General features: G+C 36.9%; 1 protein-coding gene across 25 annotated transcripts in view; it reads left to right on the top strand.

The window, feature by feature from the left end:
* DMD (dystrophin) overlaps window positions 1–25,760 on the top strand; it is a 2,611,869-nt gene that overhangs the window by 1,122,512 nt on the left and 1,463,597 nt on the right. For all 25 annotated transcript variants that reach the window (XM_021079543.2, XM_085006422.1, XM_085006420.1 and 22 more), the window contains 1 exon segment: window positions 2,471–2,594. In XM_021079543.2, coding sequence (XP_020935202.1) covers window positions 2,471–2,594 — 124 coding nt within the window.

Below are 25,760 nucleotides of genomic sequence, written 5' to 3'. Positions count from 1 at the left end.
CTAGCCCTGGTGAAAACTTTATCCAACTAAGGCCTTTCTAGGTTTCTCCCAGCTGTGATTCCAGCTTAGCATCTTAAGTCAAGTTGTAGTTTTATAGACCTGTAGACAGAAATGAGTGATCTTTATTGAAGATACTCTGAATCAAAAAGGTGTGATACCAGAGAGACCAAGTCTAAAGGCAGAACTTGACAGTCACTGGGGGATATTCACTTCTCACCATCATGATTCAGAGAATATTTGGTGTGTCATTGAGTCAGACTAGTGTAAAGGAGAAGGCACAAATTTGACGAAAGTGGCCATAGTGGATTATACCAAAAAGTCAAGTTTCCAAAATGGAAATCTTCTGGTGGAAGTAAGAGAATGAAGTACAAAATGCAGGTAGAGAGATGAGATTTTAGTAAAAGAAGGGAAACAAGCTCAGATGTAAGGAAAGGGAATAAGAGGGGACAGAAAGGTAAACTGAATATTTGGACATAGGAGGTGGAAGTGGGAGAAATTCTAGTCTGATAATTGTACTTTGCTCTGTAAAGAAAAGAACAATATCATCTGTTGATGGGTACAGAAAGAGGTTGAATTAGAACTTTGAGAACTTTGGGGAAAGTTTAAAATATTTCCTGTAGGGAGTCAGGGCTCAAATTGAAAAAACTACATCTTTCAGGTTAATTTAGGGCTATTAATCATTGACTTAGTTTGGGTTTCTACAGGAGTGGATCTGGAGACAAATATTTGATGCAGGTAGTTTATTTAGAAGTAATCCCAGGTAGCAAAGTGGGGAAGTGAGATAAGGAAAAGAAGGCAGCCGTATATGAATAGAGAGATTGATAATACCTTGTCACAGACTTTTGTAAGAAAGCAAAAGAGGGTATGCTTTTGGAAGTATTTTGTGTTCTGTGACTCTCTTTATGAGTTTAATTTTAAAACAGTAGCCTGCAACTAACATGAAAAATTCTTAACAGTTTTGTATGATTTAAAGCCCTGAAATTTGAGTTGATTGAAGTAGGCTACATTGAGTGTATTTATAAGGTAAAAAGATAATTGTCCGTTCTTCCCTGATTATACTAAACAATACTGATACGATCCCTCTAGGAGTCAATTTTTAAGGAAAGTAAGATACTGACAAACAAAGGAATATCCATTGAAGTAATAGGAGTAAGGCAGGATGATCATCAGATTATCTTTTAGTCAATTTAAAAACTGATTTCAGCTGAGGAAAAGAAGCTATAGCAGGGTTGTACTCGGGGTACATTACTTGTCTTATAACTTGTATTTGTATTTTTGGTCTACTCCACAAGTTTTCTATGTAAATTGAGTTATTTTTCTGGATACTTTCATTTGTTTGCCTGTTTGTTTTGATTTAATAAATGATTGGATTAGATGTTCTCTAAATTCCCTTTATTGCAGTTTCTTTACAGATGCTGATAATATCTATAGGTTCTTTCTCAAGAAAAATGTATGCACATTCAGAATTATGCCTGGAATTTCAAGTGATTCATAGACATCTCCACCCCTGCAACTCATCTCTGGCTCCCCCAAAATCTCTGGTTTAACTAGACATGAATCACTTAGAGTTGATAGTTTATTCCCATTATCTTTGTATATCTCTGCAATAAAAGAATGTTTGAGACTAACAGTATAGGAGATCACATAACTATTGCAGCATTTGTTATCCACCTCAAAATTTAATGGCTTGAAATAGCTATTTATCATATCTCACAATTCTGCAATGTGGGCAGGATTCTGTGGGCAAGCCTGTGGCTCTAAGTGGAGTCAGCTGGAGCACTCACTTGGTTGTATTCAGCTGGTGTTTGATTGGGGTCAGAAGGTCAAAGAAGGTTTTATTTGCTTGCCTGGTGCAGCATGTTCTTTACGTGGTCTCTCTACCTGGCAAGACCGAGCGTCCTTAAAGCACTTTAGGGTCATTGGAATTCTGTAACAGTTGCCTTCTCAGAATGTGAAGAAGACCAGATCCAAGGTGCAAGCACTTATCAAGCTCATGCTTGTGTTATACTTACTAATTGGCTACAACAAATCACGTGGCTAAATGCAGTGTCAATATGGTTGGATATGGTGCTACAGCCGTGAGTTTCGGAGGTATGGTTTAACGGGAGCTACCAGCAGGATTTTTTTGTTTGCTGTAAATAGGTTCCAAAAAGAGGGTTATCTTTTGAAAGTACTGATTTTTCAATCAGTGCAAACATTCAAGCAAGGGCTGAAGAATAGCTTATAGGAGAAGGCATTGCTACATTGAGATGAATAATATGACCTCCGTGATCATAAGACTAGATCAAAACTGACTCCAAATTTTGAGGCAACTTGACTAGGGAAATAGTAGTGCTATTAATGGTAATAGAGGCATCAGGCAGGAGTCTCAGATTGGGAGAAAAATGGTAAATGTAGATAGATTGCTTTTTTTTTCCATACAGAAGAAAGAGATAATCAAGAAATAATGACTCATTCTTTTCTTTCTTAGGTTGGATGTCGATATAACTGAACTTCACAGTTGGATTACTCGTTCAGAAGCTGTGTTACAGAGTCCTGAATTTGCAATCTATCGAAAGGAAGGCAACTTCTCAGATCTTAAAGAAAAAGTCAATGTAGGTTATCCATTACTTTTTATTTATTTTTCTAAGTTTTGCTGCTTGTAAACTCTGTGCTCTGAACTCTGATTCTATTAGCATTGAAAAGATTAAAGCAGTATATAATGCCTTTAAATATATGTTTAAAATATATTCAACACTTCAAGAAGAATTAAAGTTTTGCTTAGACTAATCTTTTTTGATTCTTCTGTGATGACCAGGAATGCTTTTCATAAGCCTTCTTTAACTTTTATATTGTTTATGGAGTTCCTGTCATGGCACAGTGGAAATGAATCCAACTGTGAACCATGAGGATGTGGGTTTGATTTCTGGCCTTGCTCAGTTGGTTAAGGGTCTGGCATTGCCGTGAGCTGTGGTGTAGGTCGCAGATGTGGCTTGGATCCTGTGTTGCTATGGCTGTGGTGTAGGCTGGTGGCTACAGCTCCGATTGGACCCCTAGCCTGGGAACCTCCATATGCTGCGAGTGCGGCCCCAAAAAGCAAAAAAAAAAAAAAAACACTTTTATATTGTTTAGCTATAAACCAACGATTTTTTAAAACACATTCATTTGATTTCCCTTTGTTTATTGTTCTTTCACCTCAATGCTAGGATTTTAGCAAGCCTGCAGAATAGAATTTTCTAAAATAGATCCAAAACTTAGAAATGCTATACTTAAGACCTTGTTCGTGATCTTACTATCATCAAAAAGTTATATTTTATAGTCATTAATAATTGTCATAAATTATAACATATTTGCATTTTCTAGATATTTATGTATTTATTACATTACCATAACTAAAAGATGGCCTTTTTCAATATATATTTATGTTAAGAGGTGGATTACTGTTTTTATTCCCTACTGAGACATTATAGTTTTGTCCTTCACAATTGTTTTTTTTTTTTAATTAATAGGAGATGTTTCATCTTCAGGGACATTATCAACACTTTGATTTTTTGACCGACACTATGAACACCCAGTTTTGGTATATAATTGGTAGTAGTTTGTGAGGGAATTTCTAACAGGCATAGTAAATATTCCAGTGGGCAGGCTGAACAAACACTATGTTAAATAATTTTAGCTATAGGAAGATCGTGTGTGGATTAACTCTGCTTTATCTTTCAAGCATTTGATTTCATGAGTTACAAATGTTAGATTTTTAACAATAAAACACTCCTACAAATACAAGGTAATACTTGCTGGAACTTTTGGAGAATAAGAAAAGATCTTATAGGACAAAATAATCTGTTTTTTTAGCTTGCTTGAGGGGGAGAGATAATTTCATCAGCATTTCTCAGAGTTGACTATAAATGAGAAAATTATTTTAAATTTATTAGCTTTCTATAATTTTTGTTATCAGCTTAATAATGGACTATTATAAATAGTTTTAGGAAAATAGAATTAGGATTATACTGTTAATATTTTAGTTTTAAAATGAAATTGAAGAATAATGTATATAGTAGAAAATAGCAAAATGTCTTACCTCAGAGTATACTTATTTGAAATTAGATTCTTTTTATAATTTTTGAGGGAAATTCTACAAGTAGAAAATTCCTTAGACAAGATGTTCTCTTATGTTTCAGAGTTCATGTAACACATTAGACCACTGAAAGAATGAATCACCTGGGGCAGACATTTTATTAGCTAATTAAAAATTTTATCTGTCTAAAAAGCTTATCTGTTTGCCATACTATCTCTATATCTTAAAATAGCCTTGATCAAGCAGGGAAATTGAGTTCTAGCATTTCAACAATATAATTTCAGAAAATTTCTGTTATATGGTTACTTAGAAGCAATTTGCTTTTAATCAGTAGCATCAGCAATGACAGACTGAAAGTGCTAAAACAATGTACAATATTGTATGAGCGCTTTTTTCTGATGCTTCGTGAGTCACCTTTATCAACGTCTACTCTCATTTTCTGAAATAACAATGTCATTCTTAATTGCCTACTAAAATAGGACATGAAATGATTTACCTAGACATTTCCTTCAGGGTAAATATAATGTATATGTATTAAAAATCCTTGAGAGGAATGCATAGTAATGATGATGTATATGCACTTTAGGAATACATTAATTATCTTGCTTCTTCACTTGTCAGTTTATATAGGTTATTTTGAACACTTGGGGGGCCTGTTTCATGGACTTGAGTGGTATTAATTCATTTTTAGGCATCCATTAAAGTGCCTAAATATTACCCCTCTTTTTTTCTTGAAGTAATAAATGAATGAAGGAATCAAGTGCTTTCAGCTAATTGGAAGATCCCAGGACATAACTTCAGTTTCATATACTTTTAAATCTAACATAATTTTCCTTCTCTTTTAACCATGGATATTATCCGTATAATTAAAATAAATTTATTTAAAAGTTGAGTGCTAGGGGACATTTTTTCTCAAAATGTGATTCCTGAACAACCAATATTGTCATCATCTGTGAGCTTGTTAGAGATGTAGGATTTCAGACCTAATAAATCAGTTTGCATTTAAACAAGATCTACAGGTGATTCCTATGTACATAAAGGTTTGATTCTCAGTAGAGACTTGACCAGACTCTTAGATATTCCTCCTCTCATTCTGTTAGTATTGCCACAGTACAGAATTTCCAGCTGAATTACCTGGAATTGTTACTCAATTCCTTAAATTGAGCACATGGTAATATAAGTTAGTAATTAAAAAACCAAAACAACCTCTTCTTACCACAAGCTGATTTTTACACCTGTACAATGTTCTCCTGAAAGCCTTCCTACTAGCTGTTAAGGTCAGCAGGCCCTGGGCTCTTTCTGAGGTTTATACTTGTTGACACCCACACCAAATCAATGCTTTACCAAGTTATGTTGGAAATCTCCAAGCCAATTAATTCTACATTTTCCTTATCGGTAATATCTGTGTCTCCCACAGAGAATACAGGAATTTCTATTCACCTGTCCTTTCTAGTATCTTGTTCTCTCTGCTCTTCTATGCTCTCTTTCCTCTGCCTCACTTCCTCTTCATGCTTTCTCATACTCAGGCACTGTGCTCTCTGAAACTCTTCTCCCAAAACAAACTTTCGGTCCTGTATATCCATCCTGTTCATATGTGGAAACTACTTTTACCCTTAAGATCACCACTAAGACTAATGACTCAACTCCCCAACTCCTTTAGAACTGGTATTTTACTCAGCCCCATTATCATTTCCAGAGGTGCTGCTCCTATGTAAAATTGTCTTTTCCCTTGTGTTTCATGCCAAGTGGCTGTCATTCACCAATTTATTTTATTGTTTTCTCATTGAAGATTTTGCCACCTGATTAACAATCTTCTCCACTCAAGTGTGCCTTCATCCTTAAAATCTGAGCCCATGTGAGCTGTCTTTCTGTCTTCAAATGCTTCTCTTTCCCTCATCTCAAATCGCCTACCTTTTTCATAACTATGCTGTAGATGTTTCAGTCAGACATTATGCCATTGCTGAAATACTACATTTTAACAGATTTATCAGTACTTCTTAACTAATATTTCCATGCTTCCATAGTAAATTTTCTCCATTTTTCTTAATGATTATTTCAAGTTTTTATGAGTCTCTTAATCTTTTATCCACCCTTTATAGTAGTAGGTGACTTTCCCTCCTACTGTAGTTAAAATAGTATCTTTAAATTAAGTGCATTTTTGCTAATGGCCTCTTTGTTTCCCCATGCCTTGGTGGAAGAGACTGTGCTTTGGCTAGTTAAGGCTAATCTCCGTGTGTGCGTGTGTGTGTGTGTGTGTGTGTGTGTGTGTGTGTGTGTGTGTGTGTTGAGGGGGGTGTGTTCAACATCTTCACTGTCTGTGTCCTCAGCAACCTTCTTCCATTCAGCCACATATCCATATGTTCAATTTCTCCCTGTTTTCTGGGTCTTTTTCATCAACCTCTAAACAGGATGTTTTTTTTTTCATCTTTGAGAAAAACTTTCTCTCCTATAAACACACATAAGAATATTTTTGTGCCTTATTTTCTTAACATCTCTGTAGGACTAGACCCTGCTAACCTCTTTGTTCTTCATGAAATTCTTTTCTCTTGTGGTTTATGGGATACCGCTATCTACTGCTTACCTTTTTTTTTTTTTTACATTTTTCCCATTTATTACATCTTGTTTTTCCTCTAACATTGAAGTTCTCCACAGTTCCTCCTTTGTTTTTCTTTTGTAGATTATACTCATTACTTTCCATTTAAATAGCATCTATTTTGTCATGACCCCCAAATGTGTACATTTATCTCATGTTTCTCCCTTCCAGTCCAATATATCTAGATGCTTGCTAGATATATTTAATTGAATATTTGCCTGAAAACTTAAAATTCTAATCTGTCCCCAGCCCTATTTATTCTTTATTTTTCCTTTTCCTTTTCCAGCAGCCTAATCCAGAAACCTAAAAGCTAACTGGGTCATCTGGATTTTTTTCTACCTTTTCATAAGTCTACCCTTTGACAAGTTCAATTAATCTTGTTCCCTTAACAGCTTTTGAAACTGTCCAATTCTCTCTATTCCCATCACCACAACCCTGATTAAAGCTAATATCATGGCTTACTTCAGTTTAAAATGACAATCCCTAGTTGGTCTTTACTGCCACTAATGTTATATTCCTTTAGAAGCTTTCACATCACTTCTGCCAAAGTGGACTTATTAAAACATAGGTAGTATCCTGTTATACTTCTGTTTATATTCATTTGAGAAAGAAAAAGAAACAGCCAGTGAGACCCAGGAGCTGGCTTGGCACCAGAGTTAGGCCTGGGTGATGTTGTACCAGTGCTTGGCAGACAGTCTGTAATGTTCTCATGCTGAATATGATGTATAGTTCAGAATGTCAGCATCACACAAGACCACTCCAGGATCACAACAAAGCATGACCATTGTATAATAATGTCTCTATACAGTAAAATAATAATATTGTCCAAACCACCCCAAATAACCAAATATCCTTGTCTACATTAATATAACAGACTATGCTCCTTTGCTAATCATGGCTTTAGTTTCTCTATATTCTTCCTGCCATCTGAATAAGAAAATTTAAGGTTTTCTTTCTCAACCACAGAATTTCCCTCCCTTCTTTACAGAATCTAATTAAAAAAAGTCTTGCTTCCTTGAGCACTCCTATCACTTTACAAAAGCCAAAACCCTATAAACTATTTATAACATCCTCTTAGAGACATAGTCCCATAGTTCCCTATTAAGCCATGTTTCTTGTTGCAACAAGTATATCAATTTAACTTTGTTAATCTACAGACATGTTCCTGGTGACCTTTGCCTGAAAGACATTCACAACATTAGTCTTCCCTGTTGTCTTTATAAAGACCACCATGACCTAATTCCTATTTACTTAACCAAATTGGTTTCTGGCCATTGTTGCATTGACTCAGTTATTAGTTTCTAGAAATTAGGGACTGGAACTTAATCTCTTTGGGTTTTGGTTTTTTGGTTTGTTTTGATTTGGCTTCATTTGGTTTTGGTATCCCAGTACCTAATAGAGTGCCTGGTAGTTAACCCAGTTAATGTTTGATTATATGAGTAAGTGATTTTTTTTTCAGTTCTGCAGGTATATTTTAAGTCAGGCTCTGCTAGCAATGTGAAGGATGTAACCACTGAATAAACATTTGAGTGAATAAATTACTTTTCCTGTCAAAGGGCAAAACTTCGTTATAGAATGTTGTGAATAGATAATTAATTGCTTCTAAAGTCAGGGTAGGACTCGGACTCTGGGGAATGTGGAACTTAACTTTCATATTAATTAGAGAAGATATCATCAAAGAAGGAGGCTTTTAAGATATGCCAGTAAAGAAGGAGGACAAGAAGTCATAAGTGTTTTTAATCAACTTATTAAGGAATTAGTAAACTTCTCTTTTCTATATACTTTGCTTGAACTTACTTTAATTATGTTTGTTTTTTCTTTATAATACAACTAAATTGCCTTTCTAAATCAACTATCTTATTTTTTGACATAATTTATATATAATGTTATACTAATTTCAGGTTTCTAACAGTTATTTGAATTGTTTTTCATTTTGCACTTGAAGTTATACATTTTAAAATTCATAATTTCTTCATGATATCTAAAAATTTTCATGAGCCCATGATATATTTGAAAGGGAAAAATACATTCCTCATGAAATGGCTCAATGATGCCTTTTCTTAGCTTCTATATTCTTCACTTTAAGTTAGGTATACTGGATACTTTAGAATGAGTAGTAGCTTTTATGCATATGATCATATATTGATTACATAATGAGTATTTAACATTTTCTGAGAAAAAATAATTTCAAATTCTACTATATAATAGTTTTATAATTTAAATGTTATATGCATACATATATACACATAGACATATATATGATAAACAGATATATAGGGAAATAGGCACTGTTATATAGGGAACTAGGCACACATACATAAAAACTGGATGAGTCTCTTGAGGAAGAAAAAATGGAGAAAAAACATGATGTCAAGGACAGAGATGTTTTCATGAACAAGGTAATTTTAAAGAGGTGGTTTCAGTAATCACTACTTAGTGTTATAGGAAGTAATATACCTAGGAACAAGAACAGTGGAGCCTTTCATGAAAGGACTTTCTGTGTAGTAGTAAGGGCTAAAATCTAATGATAGATATTTGGATTAACATTGAGGGTGTATATTTTGGAGATTAAGCCTTTGTTGGCTGCATCATTTGCAAAGATTTTCTCCCATTCTGTGGGTTGTCTTTTCATTTTTTTAAATGATTTCCTTTGCTGTGCAAAAGCTTTTGAGTTTAATTATGTCCCACTCATCTATTTTTGTCTTTATTTTCATTATTCAAGGAGGTGGATCAAAGAAGATATTGATGTGAATTATGTCAAAGACTGTTCTATGTTTTCCTCTAGGAGTTTTGTAGTATCTGACCTTACACTTAGGTCTTTAATCCATTTTGAGTTTATTTTTGTATATGGGGTTAGAGAATGTTCTAATTTCATTATTTTGCATGCAGTTGCCCAGTTTTACCACCACCACTTATTGAAGAGACTATCCTCCACTGTATGTTCTTGCCTCCTTTGTCATAGATTAGTGGACCATAGATAGGTGCTTGGATTTATTTCTGTGTTCTGTTCCATTGATCCATATTTCTGTTTTTGTGCAGTACCATACTGTTTTGATGAAAGTAGCTTTGTAGTATAGCCTGAAGTCAGGGAGCCTGATTGCTCCAGTTCTGCTTTTCTTGTCCAAAATTGCTTTGGCTATTTGGGGTCTTTCGTATTTCCATACACATTTTAAAATATTTTGTTCTAGTTCTGTAAAGAATGTCATGGTAATTTGATAGGGATTGAATTGAATCTGTAGATTGTGTTAGGTAGCATTGACATTTTGTCTATTATATTGATTCTTCCAATCCAAGAGCATGGTATATCTTTCCATCAATTTGTGTCATCTTCAATTTCTTTCATCAGTGTCTTATAGTTTTCAGAGTACAGCTCTTTTGTCTCTTTAGGTAGATTTACTTCTAGATATTTTATTCTTTTTGATGTGGTGGTAAATGGGATGGTTTGCCTAATTTCTCTTTATGATCTTTCATCGTTAGTATATAGGAATGCAATCAACTTCTGTGTATTAATTTTGTATCCCATAACTTTACCAAATTTATTGATGAGCTCTCACTGTTTTTTGGTAGTGTCTTTAGGATTTTCTAAGTATAGTATCATGTCATCTTCAAACAGTGATAGTTTTACTTATTCTTTTCCAATTTGGATTCCCTTTATTTCTTTTCCTTCTCTGACTGCCATGGCTAGGGCTTCCAAAACTATTTTGAATAACACTGATGAAAGTGGACATCCTTGTCCTGTTCCTGATCTTAGTGGAAATGCTTCCAATTTTTTTACCACTGAAAATGATGTTAGCTGTGGGCTTGCCATAAATGGATTTTATTATATTGAGGTGGTTCACCTCTCTGCCCACTTTCTGGAGAATTTTATCAACAATAGGTGTTGAATTTTTTCAAAAGCTTTTTCTGAATCTATTGAGATGATCATATGGTTTTTATTTTTCACTTTGTTGTGGTGTATCACACTTACTGATTTGCAGATATTGAAGAATCCTTGCATCCCTGGGATAAATCCTACTTGATCATGGTGTATGATATATTAAATATATATTTGGATGTGGTTAGCTAATATTTTTACATCTATATTCATCAGCGATATTGGCCTGTAATTTCCTTTTTTTTTGTGGTATCTTTGTCTAGATTTGGTATCAGGGAGATAGAACAGGGTAGGGAGTGTTCCTTCCTCTACAATTATTGGGAACAGTTTCAGAAGAAGAGGAATTAACTCTTCTCTGAATGTTTGATACAATTCAGCTATGAAGCCATCAGGTCCTACACTTTGGTTTTTTGGAACTTATTAAATCACATTTTCAATTTCAGTGCTTGTGACTATTTTATTCCTATTTTCTATTTCTTCCTGATTCAGTCTTGGTCGGTTGTACCTTTGGAAGAATTTGTTCATTTCTCCTAGCTTGTCCATTTTATTGGCATACGGTTGATCATAATAGTCTCTCATGATGCTTTGTATTTCTATAATGTCAGCTTTATCTCTCCTTTGTCACTTTTAAATTTATCAAATTCAACCCTCTTCTTTTTATCTTGTTGATCTTTTCAAAGAACCACCTTTGATTTCATTGATCTTCTCAATTGTTTTCTTTGACTTCATGTTATTAATTTCTGCTCTTTATGATTTTTTTTAAATTTTATTTATTTATTTATTTTTCTGCTGTATAGCATGGGGACCAAGTAACACATACATGTATACATAATTTTTTCTCCCATTGTTGTGTAGCGATGTAAGTATCTAGACATAGTTCTGAATGCTACACAGCAGGATCTCATTGTAAATCTATTCCAAGAGCAATAGTTTTCATCCGTTAACCCCAAGCTCCTGATGGTTGCCAATCCCTCCCTCCCTCTCCCCCAGGAAGCCACACGTCTATTCTCCAAGTCTACGATTTTCCTTCATTTGTACTGTATATTAGATTCCAGTTATAAGTGATTTCATATGGTATTTATCTTTCTCTTCCTGACATATTTCACTCAGTATGAGAGTCTCTAGTTCCAGTCATGTTGCTGCAAATGGCATTATGTCATTCTTTTTGATGTCTGAATAGTATTCCATTGTGTATATATACCACTTCTTCCTAATCTGTTTGTCTGTCGATGGACATTTGGGTTGATTCCAGCTCTTGGCTAGTGTGAATAGAGCTGCAATAAACATATGGGCGCATGTGTCATTTTGAAGGAAAGTTTTGTCGGGATATATGTCCAAGAGTGGGATTGCTGGGTCATATGGTAGTTCTATGTATAGATTTATAAGGTACCTCCATACTATTCTCCATAGGGGATGGACCATCTTATATTCCCACCAATGGTGCAGGAGGGTTCCCTTCTCTTCACACCCCTTCCAGCATTTGCTTTTGGTGGACTTATTAATGATGGCCATTCTGACTGGTGTGAAGTGGTATCTCATGGTAGTTTTGATGTGCATTTCTCTAGTAATCACGGATGTTGAGCCTTTTTTCATGTGCTTGTTGGCCATCTGTATATCTTCTTTGGAGAACTGTCTATTCAAGTCTTTTGCTCATTTTTCAATTGGGTAGATGGCTTTTTTGCTGTTGAGTTATATGAGTTGCTTGTATATCCTAGAGATTAAGCCCTTGTCGGTTGCATCATTTGAAACTATTTTCTCCCATTCTGTAAGTTGTCTTTTTGTTTTCTTTGTGGTTTCCTTTACTGTGCAAAAGCTTGTCAGTTTGATTAGGTCCCATGGGTTTATTTTTGCTTTTATTTCTGCTGTCTTGGGAGACTGACCTGAGAAAATATTCATGAGGTTGCTGTCAGAGAATGCTTTGCCTATGTTCTCTTCCAGCAGTTTGATGGTGTCTTGTCTTATGTTTAGGTCTTTCAGCCATTTTGAGTTCACTTTTGTGCATGGTGTGAGGGTGTGTTCTAGTTTCATTGCTTTGCATGCAGCTGTCCAGGTTTCCCAGCAATGCTTGCTGAAAAGACTTTCTTTTTCCCATGTTATGTTCTTGCCTCCCTTGTCAAAGATTAATTGACCGTAAGTGTCAGGGTTTATTTCCGGGTTCTCTATTCAGTTCCATTGATCTGTCTGTCTGTTTTGATACCAGTACCACACTGTTTTGATGACTGTGGCTTTGTAATATTGCTTGAAGTCTGGAGGAGTTATGCCTCCTGCTTGGTTTTTGTTTCTCAGGATTGCTTTGGCGATTCTGGGTCTTTTGTGGTTCCATATAAATGTTTGGATTGTTTGGTTGTAGTTCTGTGAAAAATGTCATGGGTAATTTGATAGGGATTGCATTGAATCTGTAGATTGCTTTGGGTAGTATGGCCATTTTTACAATATTGATTTTTCTAACCCAGGAGCATGGAATATCTTTCCATTTCTTTACATCTTCCTTACTTTCCTTGATGAATGTTTTATAGTTCTTGGCATATAAGTCTTTTACCTCCTTGGTCAGGTGTAGTCCCAGGTATTTGATTTTTTGGGGTGCAATTTTAAAAGGAATTGTATTTTTGTATTCCTTTTCTAATATTTCATTGCTGGTATACAGAAATGCGACTGACTGCTGAATGTTGATCTTATATCCTGCTACTTTGCTGAAGTAATTGTTCAGTCGAAGTAGTTTTTGGGTTGAGTCCTTAGGGTTTTCTATGTATAGTATCATGTCATCTGCACACAGTGACAGTTTTATCTCTTCTCTTCCTATATGGATGCCTTTTATTTATTTATTTTTTTTGTCTAATTGCTGTGGCTAGGACTTCCAAAACTATGTTGAAGAGCAGTGGTGGGAGTGGGCATCCCTGTCTTGTTCCAGATTTGAGTGGGAAGGCTTTCAATTTTTCTCCATTGTGTATTATATTTGCTGTGGGTTTGTCATAAATGGCTTTGATTATGTTCAGGAATATTCCCTCTATACCCACTTTGGTGAGGGTTTTTTTTTTTTTTTTTTTGTCTTTTTGCTATTTCTTTGGGCCGCTCCCGTGGCATATAGAGGTTCTCAGCCTAGGGGTCGAATCGGAGCTGGAGCCACTGGCCTATGCCAGAGCCACAGCAATGCGGGATCCGAGCCGCGTCTGCAACCTACACCACAGCTCATGGCAACGCCGGATCGTTAACCCACTGAGCAAGGGCAGGGACCGAACTCACAACCTCATGGTTCCTAGTCGGATTCGTTAACCACTGCGCCACGACGGGAACTCCAAGGCGAGGGTCTTGATCATAAATGGATGTTGGACTTTGTCAAATGCTTTTTCTGCATCTATTGAGATGATCATATGATTTTTAACTTTTTTTTTGTTAATGTGGTGTATGATGCTGATTGATTTGCATGTGTTGAACTCTCCTTGTGATCCTGGGATGAACCCATCCTGGTCATGGTGTATGATTTTTCTGATATGTTGTTGGATTCGGTTGGCTAAGGTTTTGTTGAGAATTTTTGCATCTATATTCATCAATGATATTGGGCGATAGTTTTCTTTTTTGGTGGTATCTCTGGTTTTGGAATTAGGGTTATGGTGGCATCACAGAATGTCTTTGGGAGTATTCCTTCTTCTTCAATCTTTTGAAAGAGTTTAAGGAGGATGGGCACCAGATCCTTTGTGTATGTTTGGTAGAATTCACCTATGAAGCCATCTGGTCCTGGACTTTTATTTGTAGGGAGTGTTTTTATGACATATTCAATTTCATTTCTAGTGATTGTTTTGTTCAGTTGGTCTGTTTCTGTTTGATTCAGTTTTGGCAGGCTGTAAGATTCTAGAAAATTGTCCATTTCTTCCAGATTGTCAAATTTGTTGCCGTATAGTTTTTCATAGTATTCTCTTATGGTTTTTTGTATTTCTGCAGTATCTGTTGTGATTTCTCCTTCTTCATTTATAATTTTGGTTATTTGGGTTCTTTCTCTCCTCTTTTTAGTGAGTCTAGCCAGGGGTTTGTCAATTTTGTTTACCTTTTCAAAGAACCAGCTCTTGGTTTTATTAATATTCTCTATTGTTTTTTGAGTCTCTATTTTATTGATTTCTTCTTTGATATTTATAATTTCCTTCCTTCTGCTGACTTTAGGTCTTTTTTGTTCTTCTTTTTCTAATTCATTTAGGTGGTGGGTTAAGTTGTCAATTTGAGATCTGTCTTCCTTTTTGACGAAAGCCTGTATTGCTATGAATTTCTCTCTGAGCACTGCTTTTGTAGCATCCCATAGATTTTGAGAGATTGTATCTTCATTATCATTTGTTTCAAGGTATTTTTTAATTTCCTTCTTGATTTCCTCATTGGCCAATTGGTTTTTTAGTAGCATGTTGTTTAGTCTCCACGTATAGGTTTTTTCTCTTTCCTTTCCCCATGGTTGGTTTCTAATTACATGGCATTGTGGTCAGAGAAGATACTTGAGATAATTTCTATGCTCCTAAATTTGTTGAGGTTAGCTTTGTGTCCCAATATGTGGTCGATTCTTGAGAATGTTCCATGAGCATTTGAGAAGAATGTGCATTCTGATTTTTTTGGACGTAGTGTCCTGAAGATTTCAATTAAGTCTAACTTTTCTATTGTTTCCTTTAGGATCTCTGTTGCCTTATTGGTTTTCTGTCTAGAGGATCTGTCCATTGATGTGACTGAGGTGTTCAAGTCTCCTACTATGATTGTATATCCTCAATATCTCCCTTTATGTCTGTTAGTATTTGTTGTATGTATCTGGGTGCTCCTATATTTGGGGCATATATGTTGACTATAGTAATATCCTCTCCTTGGATGGATCCCTTAATCATTAAGTAGTGTCTTTCTTTGTCTTTCTTTATGTCTTTTGTTTTAAAGTCTATTTTGTCTGATATGAGTATTGCAACTCCCGCTTTTCTGTCATGACTATTGGCATGAAATATTTTTACCCACCCTTTCACTTTCAATCTATATGTATCCTTTGTCCTAAGGTGAGTTTCTTGTAGGCAGCATATTGAAGCTTTTTGCCTTTTTATCCACTCAGCCACTCTGTGTCTTTTGATTGGGGCATTCATTCCATTGACATTTAAGGTGATAATTGATAGATGATTATTTATTGCCATTTTGAACCTCGTGTTCCAGTTGATTCTATGGTTCTCCATTCTTTCTTTATTCCTTTCTTTTTTTTTTTTTTTTTGTTGGATGGTCTCCTGTTATCTGCTTGAGTGGTTTTTTTTTTTCATTTTTTGCAAATGCAATATTTGGTTTTGGCTTGCGGTTGCCCTGTTTTTTAAGTATGCTAACCCCTTCCTATAATTGTGTGTTTTAGCCTGATGGTCCTGTAAGTTCAAACACTTCATTATTATATTAAAATTAAGAAGAGAAACATACAAACTAACAAACAAAAAGGGTTATTTATTTCCTAACATCCCTTGCCCACATTTTATGGTTTTGATGACTCTTTTTTATTTTTTTCTTTTTAATTTTATTTTGTTTGAAGCATGTTCATGATTAAATCTGTATGCTGGCTTATTTGAGTGACTGCTCTCTGATTGTGGTTTCTTCAGTCCTAGTTCTTCCTCTTGTTCTTTTTTTTTTTCTTTTCTTTTTTCTTCCCTTTCCTTCCTTTCTTTTTGGTTTAGAGAAGCCCTTTCAGTATTTCTTTTAGCCTGGGTTTTGTGTTGCTGTATTCTTTTAGTTTTTGTTTGTTGGAAAAAATTTTTATTTCCCCTTCTATTTTAAATGATATTTTTGCTGGATAGAGTATTCTAGGTTGCATATTTTTTCCTTTTAGCACTTTAAATATCTCTTGCCATTCCCTCCTGGCCTGTAGTGTTTCTGTGGAGAAATCAGATGATAAGCTTATGGGGGTTCCCTTGTAGGAAACATTCTGCTTTTCTCTTGCTGCCTTTAGGATCCTCTCTTTATCACTAACTTTTGCCATTTTTATTATGATGTGTCTTGCTGTGGGTCTATTTGGGTTCAACTTGTTTGGGGCCCTCTGTGCTTCCTGTATCTTGAACTCAGTATCCTTTAGGTTTTGGAAGTTTCCAGCGATAATTTCTTCAAATATATTTTCCATTCCCTTATCTTTTTCTACTCCTTCTGGAATTCCTATTATGCGTAGATTGGCCCGCTTTATATTATCACATAGGTCTCTTATATTGCTTTCCAGTTTTTTGATTTGGTTTTCTGTCTGCTGACCTGATTGGGTGATTTCCATTATTCTATCTTCCATATCACTGATTCATTCTTCTGCATTATTCATTCTGGATTTTACTGCCCTTAGTTCAGTTTGTATCTCTGCAAATGAATTTTCTAGTTTTTCTTGGCGCCTCCTTATATTTTCTAGTTCCTTTCTGAGGGTATCTGCATTACTGTTCATATCTTCTCTTCATTCCTTCAGTATTTTCACTATTTCTCTTTTGAACTCCAGGTCTGTCTGACTGCAGAGATCTGTTTCATTGTTGACTGTTTTAGGTGAGTTCTCCTGTTGGTTTGGCTGGGGGTGGTTTCTCAGCTTCTTCATCTTGCTTGTTGTTTTCTTTTTTCCTGAGGGAGTTGTACTCTCTGTGACTGGGCAGTGTTTGCCTTATCACTGCCATGGAATGTTTCCTGAGGGCTGGCGTTGTTGGTCAGTCTTTTTTGAGGCAGTGTGGCTTTTCTGGAGTGTTGATGGGGCTAACAGGGTCTCTTTGAAGCAAAGGAGGACTTCCTGAGGGCAGACAGGACTGGGAGGTCCACACCATGATGGTAGCAGATTTCACTTGGTCATGCAGAGCTTGCTCTGGTGTTTTTAGGCTGTGGGGTTCTTGCAGGGGTTTGGCGGTGTTGGGCAGCTGTTCCTCAGGAGTGCAGCGCCCCCTGGGGGCTGGAGAAGCTATCTGGGTCACTGAGAACCTAAGAGGCTCTTCCCTAGGGCAGCCCAATTCAGAAGGATGGCCTGAGAATGTAGGCAGATCTTTTCACAGTCTGGCCAAGCTTGTTGTAGCTTTTCTGGGCTGCAGGGGCTCCTCCAGGGGCCTGGTGGTGCTGAGCAGCTATTCCGTGGGAGTGGGGCACCCCCTGAGGGCTTGAGCATCTAGCAGGGCTGCTGAAAACCCAAGTGGCTCCTCCCCAGGGCAGTCCGACTCAGAAAGACTGTCTGAGATCTTTTCCCGGCTCAGCCAGGCTTGTTGCAGCTTTTCTGGGCTGCAGGGGGTCCTGCCTGGAGCTGGCAGTCCTATGCAGCTGATCCGCTATAGCTCGGCACCCCCTGGGGGCTTGGGCGGCTAGCAGGGCCGCTGAAAACCCGAGAGGCTCCTCCCCAGGGAAGCCCAACTCAAAAAGACTGTCTGAGAATTAGGCAGATCTTTTCATGGCCTGGCTAGGCTTGTTCTAGCTTTTCTGGGCTGCAGGCCTTTTCTCAGGGGCTGGTGGTGTTTGGTGCTGCTCTGCAGAAGTGTAGCCCCTCCAAAGGGCAAGCAGGCCTGTGCAGGGACAGCCCCTGTGGTGGTAGCTTCAGGCAATTTTTGAGGCCACCCTCCCGGATGGCAGGCAGCCCCAGGTCTGGCGAGAGCATAGGGGGTGGTGGGGGTGGGGGGAGGGGATGCACTGGGAAGCACAGCTTTCTGCTAGCTAGCGGGCCGGTAAGCTTGCTGTGGCGTGGGGAGTATTCTATGGGGACCCACCCCTTCTTCTCTCCCCTCCCCAGCATGGGCGCAGACCAGGCTCTTCTCCCAGGTTCCCTCTGATGTGACTTTCCACTTCCCTGCCCCTAGAATATTGCTCCCTTCCTCTGTGACAGATTTGTTTTCTAGTCTCCCAGGCAGTCCCTGCCCTGTCAAACTTGACAGACCGGTTTCTAGACCTCCCAAGCAGTCTCTGCTCCACCCCGTCCCCCCAGCCCTTTCTCGGGGACTAACCCCTGGAGCCAAGGTCTCGGTGCCCAGCCCCCACCCTGGGGTCTTAATTTTTGGTGACTGTGCCCGTAGTTCAGATGGTCCGTTCGATTCTTGATCAGCTTTTCAGAACTCCAACTTACTGCTACACTCTTCTCTGCATCTGAAGATTCCTCTGGTTCATTTGATCTTTCCCCTGAGTAGTTGACTTTCCAGGGTGCGGGATCCCTTTCTCCTCCTCAGTTCCCTTTCGGGAGCACCCGTCCAGCTTGGATTCACCTTCTCTCACTCTCTTTTCTCTTGTTTTGCCTAGTAATATCACGAACTTCTTGCCGTTATTGAAGTTTAGGTTCTTCTGCCAGCGATTGGTTGCTGTTCTGTGCGAGTCATTTATTCTGTAGATGTGCTTTTTTTGTTGTGTTTGTGGGAGAGGGCGAGCATGTCTCCCTACTCTTCCACCATCTTGTCTCCTCTTGCTTTTACTTTTTTTATGTGTGTGTCCATTATAGTTATTTGTTTTCTGGTTTCCAGTGTATTTTGATATACCATCTCTATGTGTGCAGAATTGTTTCTGGTTGCTGTTTTCTTAATTTCAAATGCATTTTTTTTAATTTTATTATAGATGATTTAGTGTTATGGCAATTTCTGCTGTACAGCAAAATGACCCAAAATGTGTATATATATATATATATATAAATTCTTTTTCTCATATTATCCTCCATCATGTTCCATCACAAGTGATTATATATAGTTCCCTGGCTACACAGCAGGATTTCATTTTTTATCCTATCCAAATACAATAGTTTGCATGTACTAACTGCAAAGTCTCAGTTCATTCCACTCTCTCCCATTACCCCTTGGCAAACACAAGTCTCCATGTCCATGAGATTTTTATTTTCTGTAGACATGTTCATTTGTGCCATATATTTTATTCCTGATATAAGTGATATCATATGGTATTTGTATTTCTTTTCTGACTTCATTTGTTACTGCAAATGACATGATTTTGTTCTTTTTTTATGGATGAGTAGTATTCCATTTTGTATATGTACCACATCTTCTTAATCCACTCATCTCTTGATGGAAATTAGGTTGTTTCCATGTTTTGGCTATTGTGAATAGTGCTGCAGTGAACATGCAGGAGCATGTATCTTCTTCAGTGAAAATTTTTTCTTGATATATGCCCAGGAGTGGGATTGTTGGATCATATGGTAACTCTATATTTATTTTTCTGAGGCACCTATGTACTATTTTCCATAGTAGTTTTACCAATTTACATGCCCACTGATAGTGTAGGAGGGTTCCCTTTTCTCCACACCCTCTCCAGCATTTGTTATTTGTTGACTTGTTAATGATGGCCAATCTGACCTGTGTGAAGTGGTATCTCATGGTAGTTTTGATTTGCATTTCTCTAATAATCAGTGATGTTGAGCATTTTTTTCATGTGTTTGTTGGCCATCTGTATATCTTCTTTGGAAAAATGTCTATTCAGGTCTTTTGCCCATTTTTCAATGGGGTTGTTGTTTTTTTGCTGTTGAGTTATATGAGTTGTTTGTATATTTTGGAGATTAAGCCCTTGTCGGTTGCATCATTTGAACCTATTTTCTCCCATTCTGTAAATTGTCTTTTTTTTTTTAATGGTTTCTCTTGCTGTGCAAAAGCTTTTAAGTTTGATTATGTCCCATTGGTTTTTTTTTTTTATTTCTATTTCTTTGTGAGACTGACCTAAGGAAACGTTTGTGTGGTTGTTGTCAGAGAATGTTTTGCCTATGTTCTCTTCTAGGAGTTTTATGGTATCTTGCCTTACTTTTAAGTCTAAGACCTTCGGAGTTTATATTTTTAATTTTTTAATTTTATAATGATTTTTATTTTTTCTATTATAGCTGGTTTACAGTGTTCTGTCAATTTTCCACTGTATAGCAGGGTGACCCAGTCATACATACATTTATACATTCTTTTTTCTCACATTATTGTGATCCATCACAAGTGACCAGACATAGTTCCCAGTGGTATATAGCAGGATTTCATTGTTTATCTATTCCAAAAGCAATAATTTGCATCTATTAACCCCAAATTCCAAATCCATCCCACTCCCTCCCCCTCCTCCTCGACAACCACAACTCTGTTCTCCATGTCCATGATTTTCTTTTCTGTGGAAAGGCTCATTTGTGCCATATATTAGATTCCAGATATAAGTGATGTTATATGGTATTTGTCTTTCTCTTTCTTACTTACTTCACTCAGTATGAGAGTCTCTAGTTCCATCCATGTTGCTGCAAATGGCATTGTTTTGTTATTCTTTATGACTGAGTAGTATTCCATTGTGTATATATACCACATCTTCTTAATCCAGTTGTCGCTCAATGGACATTTAGGATGTTTCCATGTCTTGGGTATTGTGAATAGTGCTGCAATGAACATGTGGGTGCATGTGTCTTTTTCAGGGAAAGTTTTGTCCAGATATATGCCCAAGAGTGGGATTGCTGGGTCATATGGTAGTTCTATGCATAGTTTTCTAAGGTACCTCCATACTGTTTTCCATAGTGGTTGTCCCAATTTACCTTCCCACCAACAGTGCAGGAGGGTTCTCTTTTCTCCACAGTATCTCCAGCACTTGTTATTTGTGGACTTATTAATGATGGCCACTCTGACTGGTATGAGGTGGTATCTCACGGTAATTTTGATTTGCATTTCTCTAATAATCAGGGATGTTGAGCATTTTTTCATGTACTTATTGGCCATCTGTATACCTTCTTTGGAGAAATGTCCATTCAGGTCTTTTGCCCATTTTTCCACTGGGTTGTTGGCTTTTTTTGCTGTTGAGTTGTATAAGTTGTTTGTATATTTTAGAGATGAAGCCCTTGTGACTTACATTGTTTGAAACTATTTTCTCCCATTCTGTAAGTTGTATTTTTTTTTTCTTTTTGGTTTCCCTTGGTTTGCAAAACTTATCAGTTTGATTAGGTCCCATTTGTTTATTTTTGCTTTTATTTCTGTTGCCTTGTGAGACTGACCTGAGAAACATTTGTGAGGTTGCTGTCAGAGAATGTTTTGCCTATGTTCTCTTCCAGGAGTTTGATGGTTTCTTGTCTTACATTTAAGTCTCTAAGCCATTTTAAGTTTATCTTTGTGCATTGTGTTGGGGTGTGTTACAGTTTCATTGATTTAGATGCACTTGTCCAGTTTTCCCAGAACTACTTGCTAAAAAGACTGTCTTTTCCCCATTTTATATTCTTACCTCCTTTGTCAAAGATTAATTGACCATAGGTGTCTGTGTTTATTTCTGGGTTCTCTATTCTGTTCTATTGCTCTGTATGTCTGTTTTGGTACCAGTACCACACTGTCTTACTCACTGTAGCTTTGTAATATTGTCTGGGAGAGAAGAATTCCAGATCTTTTTTATATGTTGTTGGTTCATTTGGCTAAAATTTTGTTGAGAATTTTTGTGTCTATGTTCATTGAAGATATTGGCCCATACTTTCTTTTTTGGTAGTATCTTTGGTTTTAGTATTAAGGTGGTTGTGGCTTAATAGAATGTCTTTGGGATTATTCCTTCCTGTTCAACTTTTTGATAAAGTTTAAGAAGGATGGGTATATAAGTTCTTTGTATGTTTGGTAGACTCCACCTGTGAAGCCATCTGGTCCACTTATTACAAGTTCTCTGTAGCCCTTAGTGAAGGGCTGCTTCTCAGCTGTTGCTAGGCAGCCTCTGCTGCCAAGTTGCTCCCAGAGCTGAAGCAGACTGTGTCTTGCAGCCTAAAAGCATGTGCACAGGGAACAATATGGTAGTGGTACATCCTTCCCCTTCCTTCCAGCACCCCAAAACAATGGTGCCTAGCCTCTAAGCCTGACTGGATGTTTTCTGCCTGCACTCTCAAATGTGGTCACCCTATAGTCTAGTCCCTCCAGGCTCTTTCCATGAGCCCTACCCTGTTATTTTTTTTTCTTCTCCCCACATCACCAGCCCCATATCTCTCTTTTGTCTGACCTCTAAGGCCAGAGTTTTAGTTCCTGACACCTGCTGACACCTACATACATTTCCCTATAGCACTGACCATTTGTGGAAATTTGTTTCCATTTTAACTGCTTCACATTGATTATCTAGAGTTCCTTCTGTGTCTTGGCTGATCTTCTTGCTGGTGGGGTAACTTCCCAGCATGCAGCAGATTTTTTTCTTTCCAGCTCCCTTCTAGGGGTACAGGTCCTATCTTGCTTCTTTTTTTTTTTTTGTCTTTTTCTCGGTCTTTTTAGGGCCACCCCTGCAGCATATGGAGGTTCCCAGGCTAGGGGTCTAATTTGAGCTGTAGCCACCAGTCTACACCACAGCCAAAGCAACACCAGATCTGAACAGTGTCTGTGATCTACACCACAGCTCATGGCAATGCCAGATCCTTAACCCACTGAGTGAGTCCAGGTATCAAACCCACGACCTCATGGTTCCTAGTCAGATTTGTTTCCACTGCACCACAAGGGGAATTCCTCTGTCTTGCTTCTTTCACGTCTCTCTTTTCATTCTTTCTTCTTTCTTTTGTCTTATCTGGTTTCAAGAAGTTTTTCTTGCTCTATCATGACAGTGAGGTCTTTTGTCAGTTTTTAGCAGTTTTTCTCCATGAATAGTTCCACATGTAGATGCATTCTCAATGTATTTGTCAGGGTAGGTGAGCCTCATGTCCTACTACTCCACCATCTTCCTCATCCCCTCTATTTCATTCTTTAATGGCTAAATAATATTCCTTGCATACATGTATCACACCTTCTTATCTATTCCTCTGTCAGTGGATGTTTAAGTTGCATCCATGTCTTGGCTATTGTAAATGGTGCTATAATGAACATTGGCGTGCATTTTTCTTTTCAAATTATGGTTTTCTATGGGTATATGTCCAGGAGTGGGATAGCTGGATCATATGGTAGTTCTATATTCTGTTTTCTGAGGAAGCTCCATACTGTCTTCCACAGTGGTTGTACCAATTCACATTCCCAACAACAGTGTAAAAAGGTTCCTTTTCCTCCACACCCTCTCCAGCATTTATTTTTGGTAGACTTTTTTTTTTGTCTTTTTGTCTTTTCTAAGGTTGCACTTGTGGCATATGGAGGTTCCCAGGCTAGGGGTCTAATCGGAACTATAGCTGCCAGCCTATGCCAGAACCATAGCAACTCGGGATCTGAGCTGCATCTGTGACCTACACCACAGCTCATGGCAATACCAGATCCTTAACCCACTGTGCAAGGCTAGGAATCGAACCTGTAACCTCATGGTTCCTAGTTGGATTCAATAACCACTGAGCAATGACTAGAACTCCTATTTTTGGTAGACTTTTTGATGATGGCAATTCTGGCTAGTATCAGGTGATACCTCCTTGTAGTTTTGCTTTGCATTTTGCTGCTAATTAGTGATGATAAGCAAATTTTCATGTGTTTTTTGGCAATTTGTTCTCTTTGGAGAGATGTTTATTTAGATATTCTGCCCGTTTTTAAAATTGGATTGTATTGTTCTTTGATTTAAAGCTATATGAGATTTTTGTATATTTTGGAGATTAAACCCTTGTTGATTGCTTTTTTTTTCAAAGATTTTACACCATTCTCTGGGCAGTTTTTCATCTTTTTAAATGGTTTCCTTTGCTATGCAACAGTTTTTAAGTTTAAATAATTTAAATGGTTTCCTTTGCTATGCAACAGTTTTTAAGTTTAAATAATTCCCATTGGTTTATTTTTGTTTTTATTTTCATTACTCTAGAAGGTAAATCAAACAAGATTTTACCATGATTTATGTCAAAGAGTGTTCTCCCTATGTTTTCCTCTAGGAATTTTATAGTATGTGTCTGGCCTTACATTTAGTCTTTAATCTATTCTGAATTTATTTTTGTGTATGTTCTTATAAAATGCTGTAATTTCATTCTTTTATATGTAGCAGTCCGGTTTCCCATCACCACTTATTGAAGAGACTGTATACTCTCCATTCTATGCTCTTGCCTCCTTTGTCATAGCTTAATTGACCACAGGTTCTTAGGTTTATTTTTGGGCTTTCTATCCTGATCCACTGATCTATATTTCTGTATTTATGCCAGTACCATACCATTTTGATGAATGTAGATTTATAGTATAGTCTGAAGTCAGGAAGCCCGATTGCTCCAGTTCTGCTTTTCTTTTCTAATATTGCTTTGGTTATTCTTGGTCTTTTGTGTTTCCATACATATTTTAAAAATATTTTGTTCAAGTCCTGTGAAGAATGTTATTCATAATTTGATAGATTTTGTTGAATCTTTAGATTGCCTTAGATAGTATACTCATTTTGACAATATTCATCTTTCCATCTTTTTGTGTCATCTTTGGTTTCTTTCATCATCATCTTACAGTTTTTGGAGTAAAAGTCTCTTGATTGTTTAGGTAGGTTTATTCCTAGGTATTTTATTCTTTTTTGGTGTGATGGTAAATGGAATTGTTTCCATAATTTTTCTTTCTAATCTTTCACTGTTAGTTTATAGGAATGCATGAGATTTCTGTGTATTAATTTTGTATCCTGCAACTTTACCAAATTAATTGATGAGCTCTAACAGTTTTTTAGTGGCATCCTTAGGATTTTCCATGTATAGTATCATGTCATGTGCAAACAGTGACAATTTTACTTCTTCTTTTCCAGTTTGGACTCCTTTAGTTTATTTTTCTTCAATGATTGCCATGGCTAAGACTTCCAAGACTATGTTGAATAGCAGTGGTGAGAGCAGACATCCTTGTCATGTTCCTGATCTTAGTGGCAATGCTTTCAGCTTTTCACAATTAAGCATGCTGTTAGCTGTGGGTTTGTTGTATATGAATTTTATTATGTCCCTCTATGCCTGCTTTCTGGAGAGTTTTTATTAGAGATGGGTATTGAATTTGTCAAAAATATTTTATGCATCTATTGAGATGATCATATGGTTTTTACTCTTCAGTTTGTTGATATTGTATATCATATTGATTTATTTGGTGATATTGAAGAATCCTTGCATCCCTGGGATAAATCCCACTTGATCATAATATACAATCCATTTAATATATGGTTGGATTTGGTTTGCTAATATTTTGCTGAAGATTTTTGTATCTATATTCATCAATGACGTTGACTTGTAATTTTCATTTTTTTGTGATATGTTTGTCTGGTTTTGGTTTTGGGGTGATGCTTCATAGAATGAGATAGGGAGTGTTCCTTCAATTTTTTGAAAGAGTTTCAGAAGAATAGGTGTTAACTCTTCTTTGAATGTTTGATAGAATTCAGCTGTGGAGCCACCAGGTCCTGGACTTTGTTTTTTTGGAAGTTTTAAAATCATAGTTTCAATTTCAGTACTTGAGATTGGTCTATTCATA

This window comes from Sus scrofa, chromosome X (assembly GCF_054392235.1).
Source record: "Sus scrofa isolate SSC_HxYL_T2T_F1_AM1 chromosome X, Sscrofa_HxYL_maternal_Yorkshire_Landrace_v2.0, whole genome shotgun sequence".
In the NCBI taxonomy this organism is placed as follows: domain Eukaryota; kingdom Metazoa; phylum Chordata; class Mammalia; order Artiodactyla; family Suidae; genus Sus; species Sus scrofa.
Note: the sequence above shows the minus strand (reverse complement) of the source record. Positions and strands in the feature narration are given on the sequence as shown.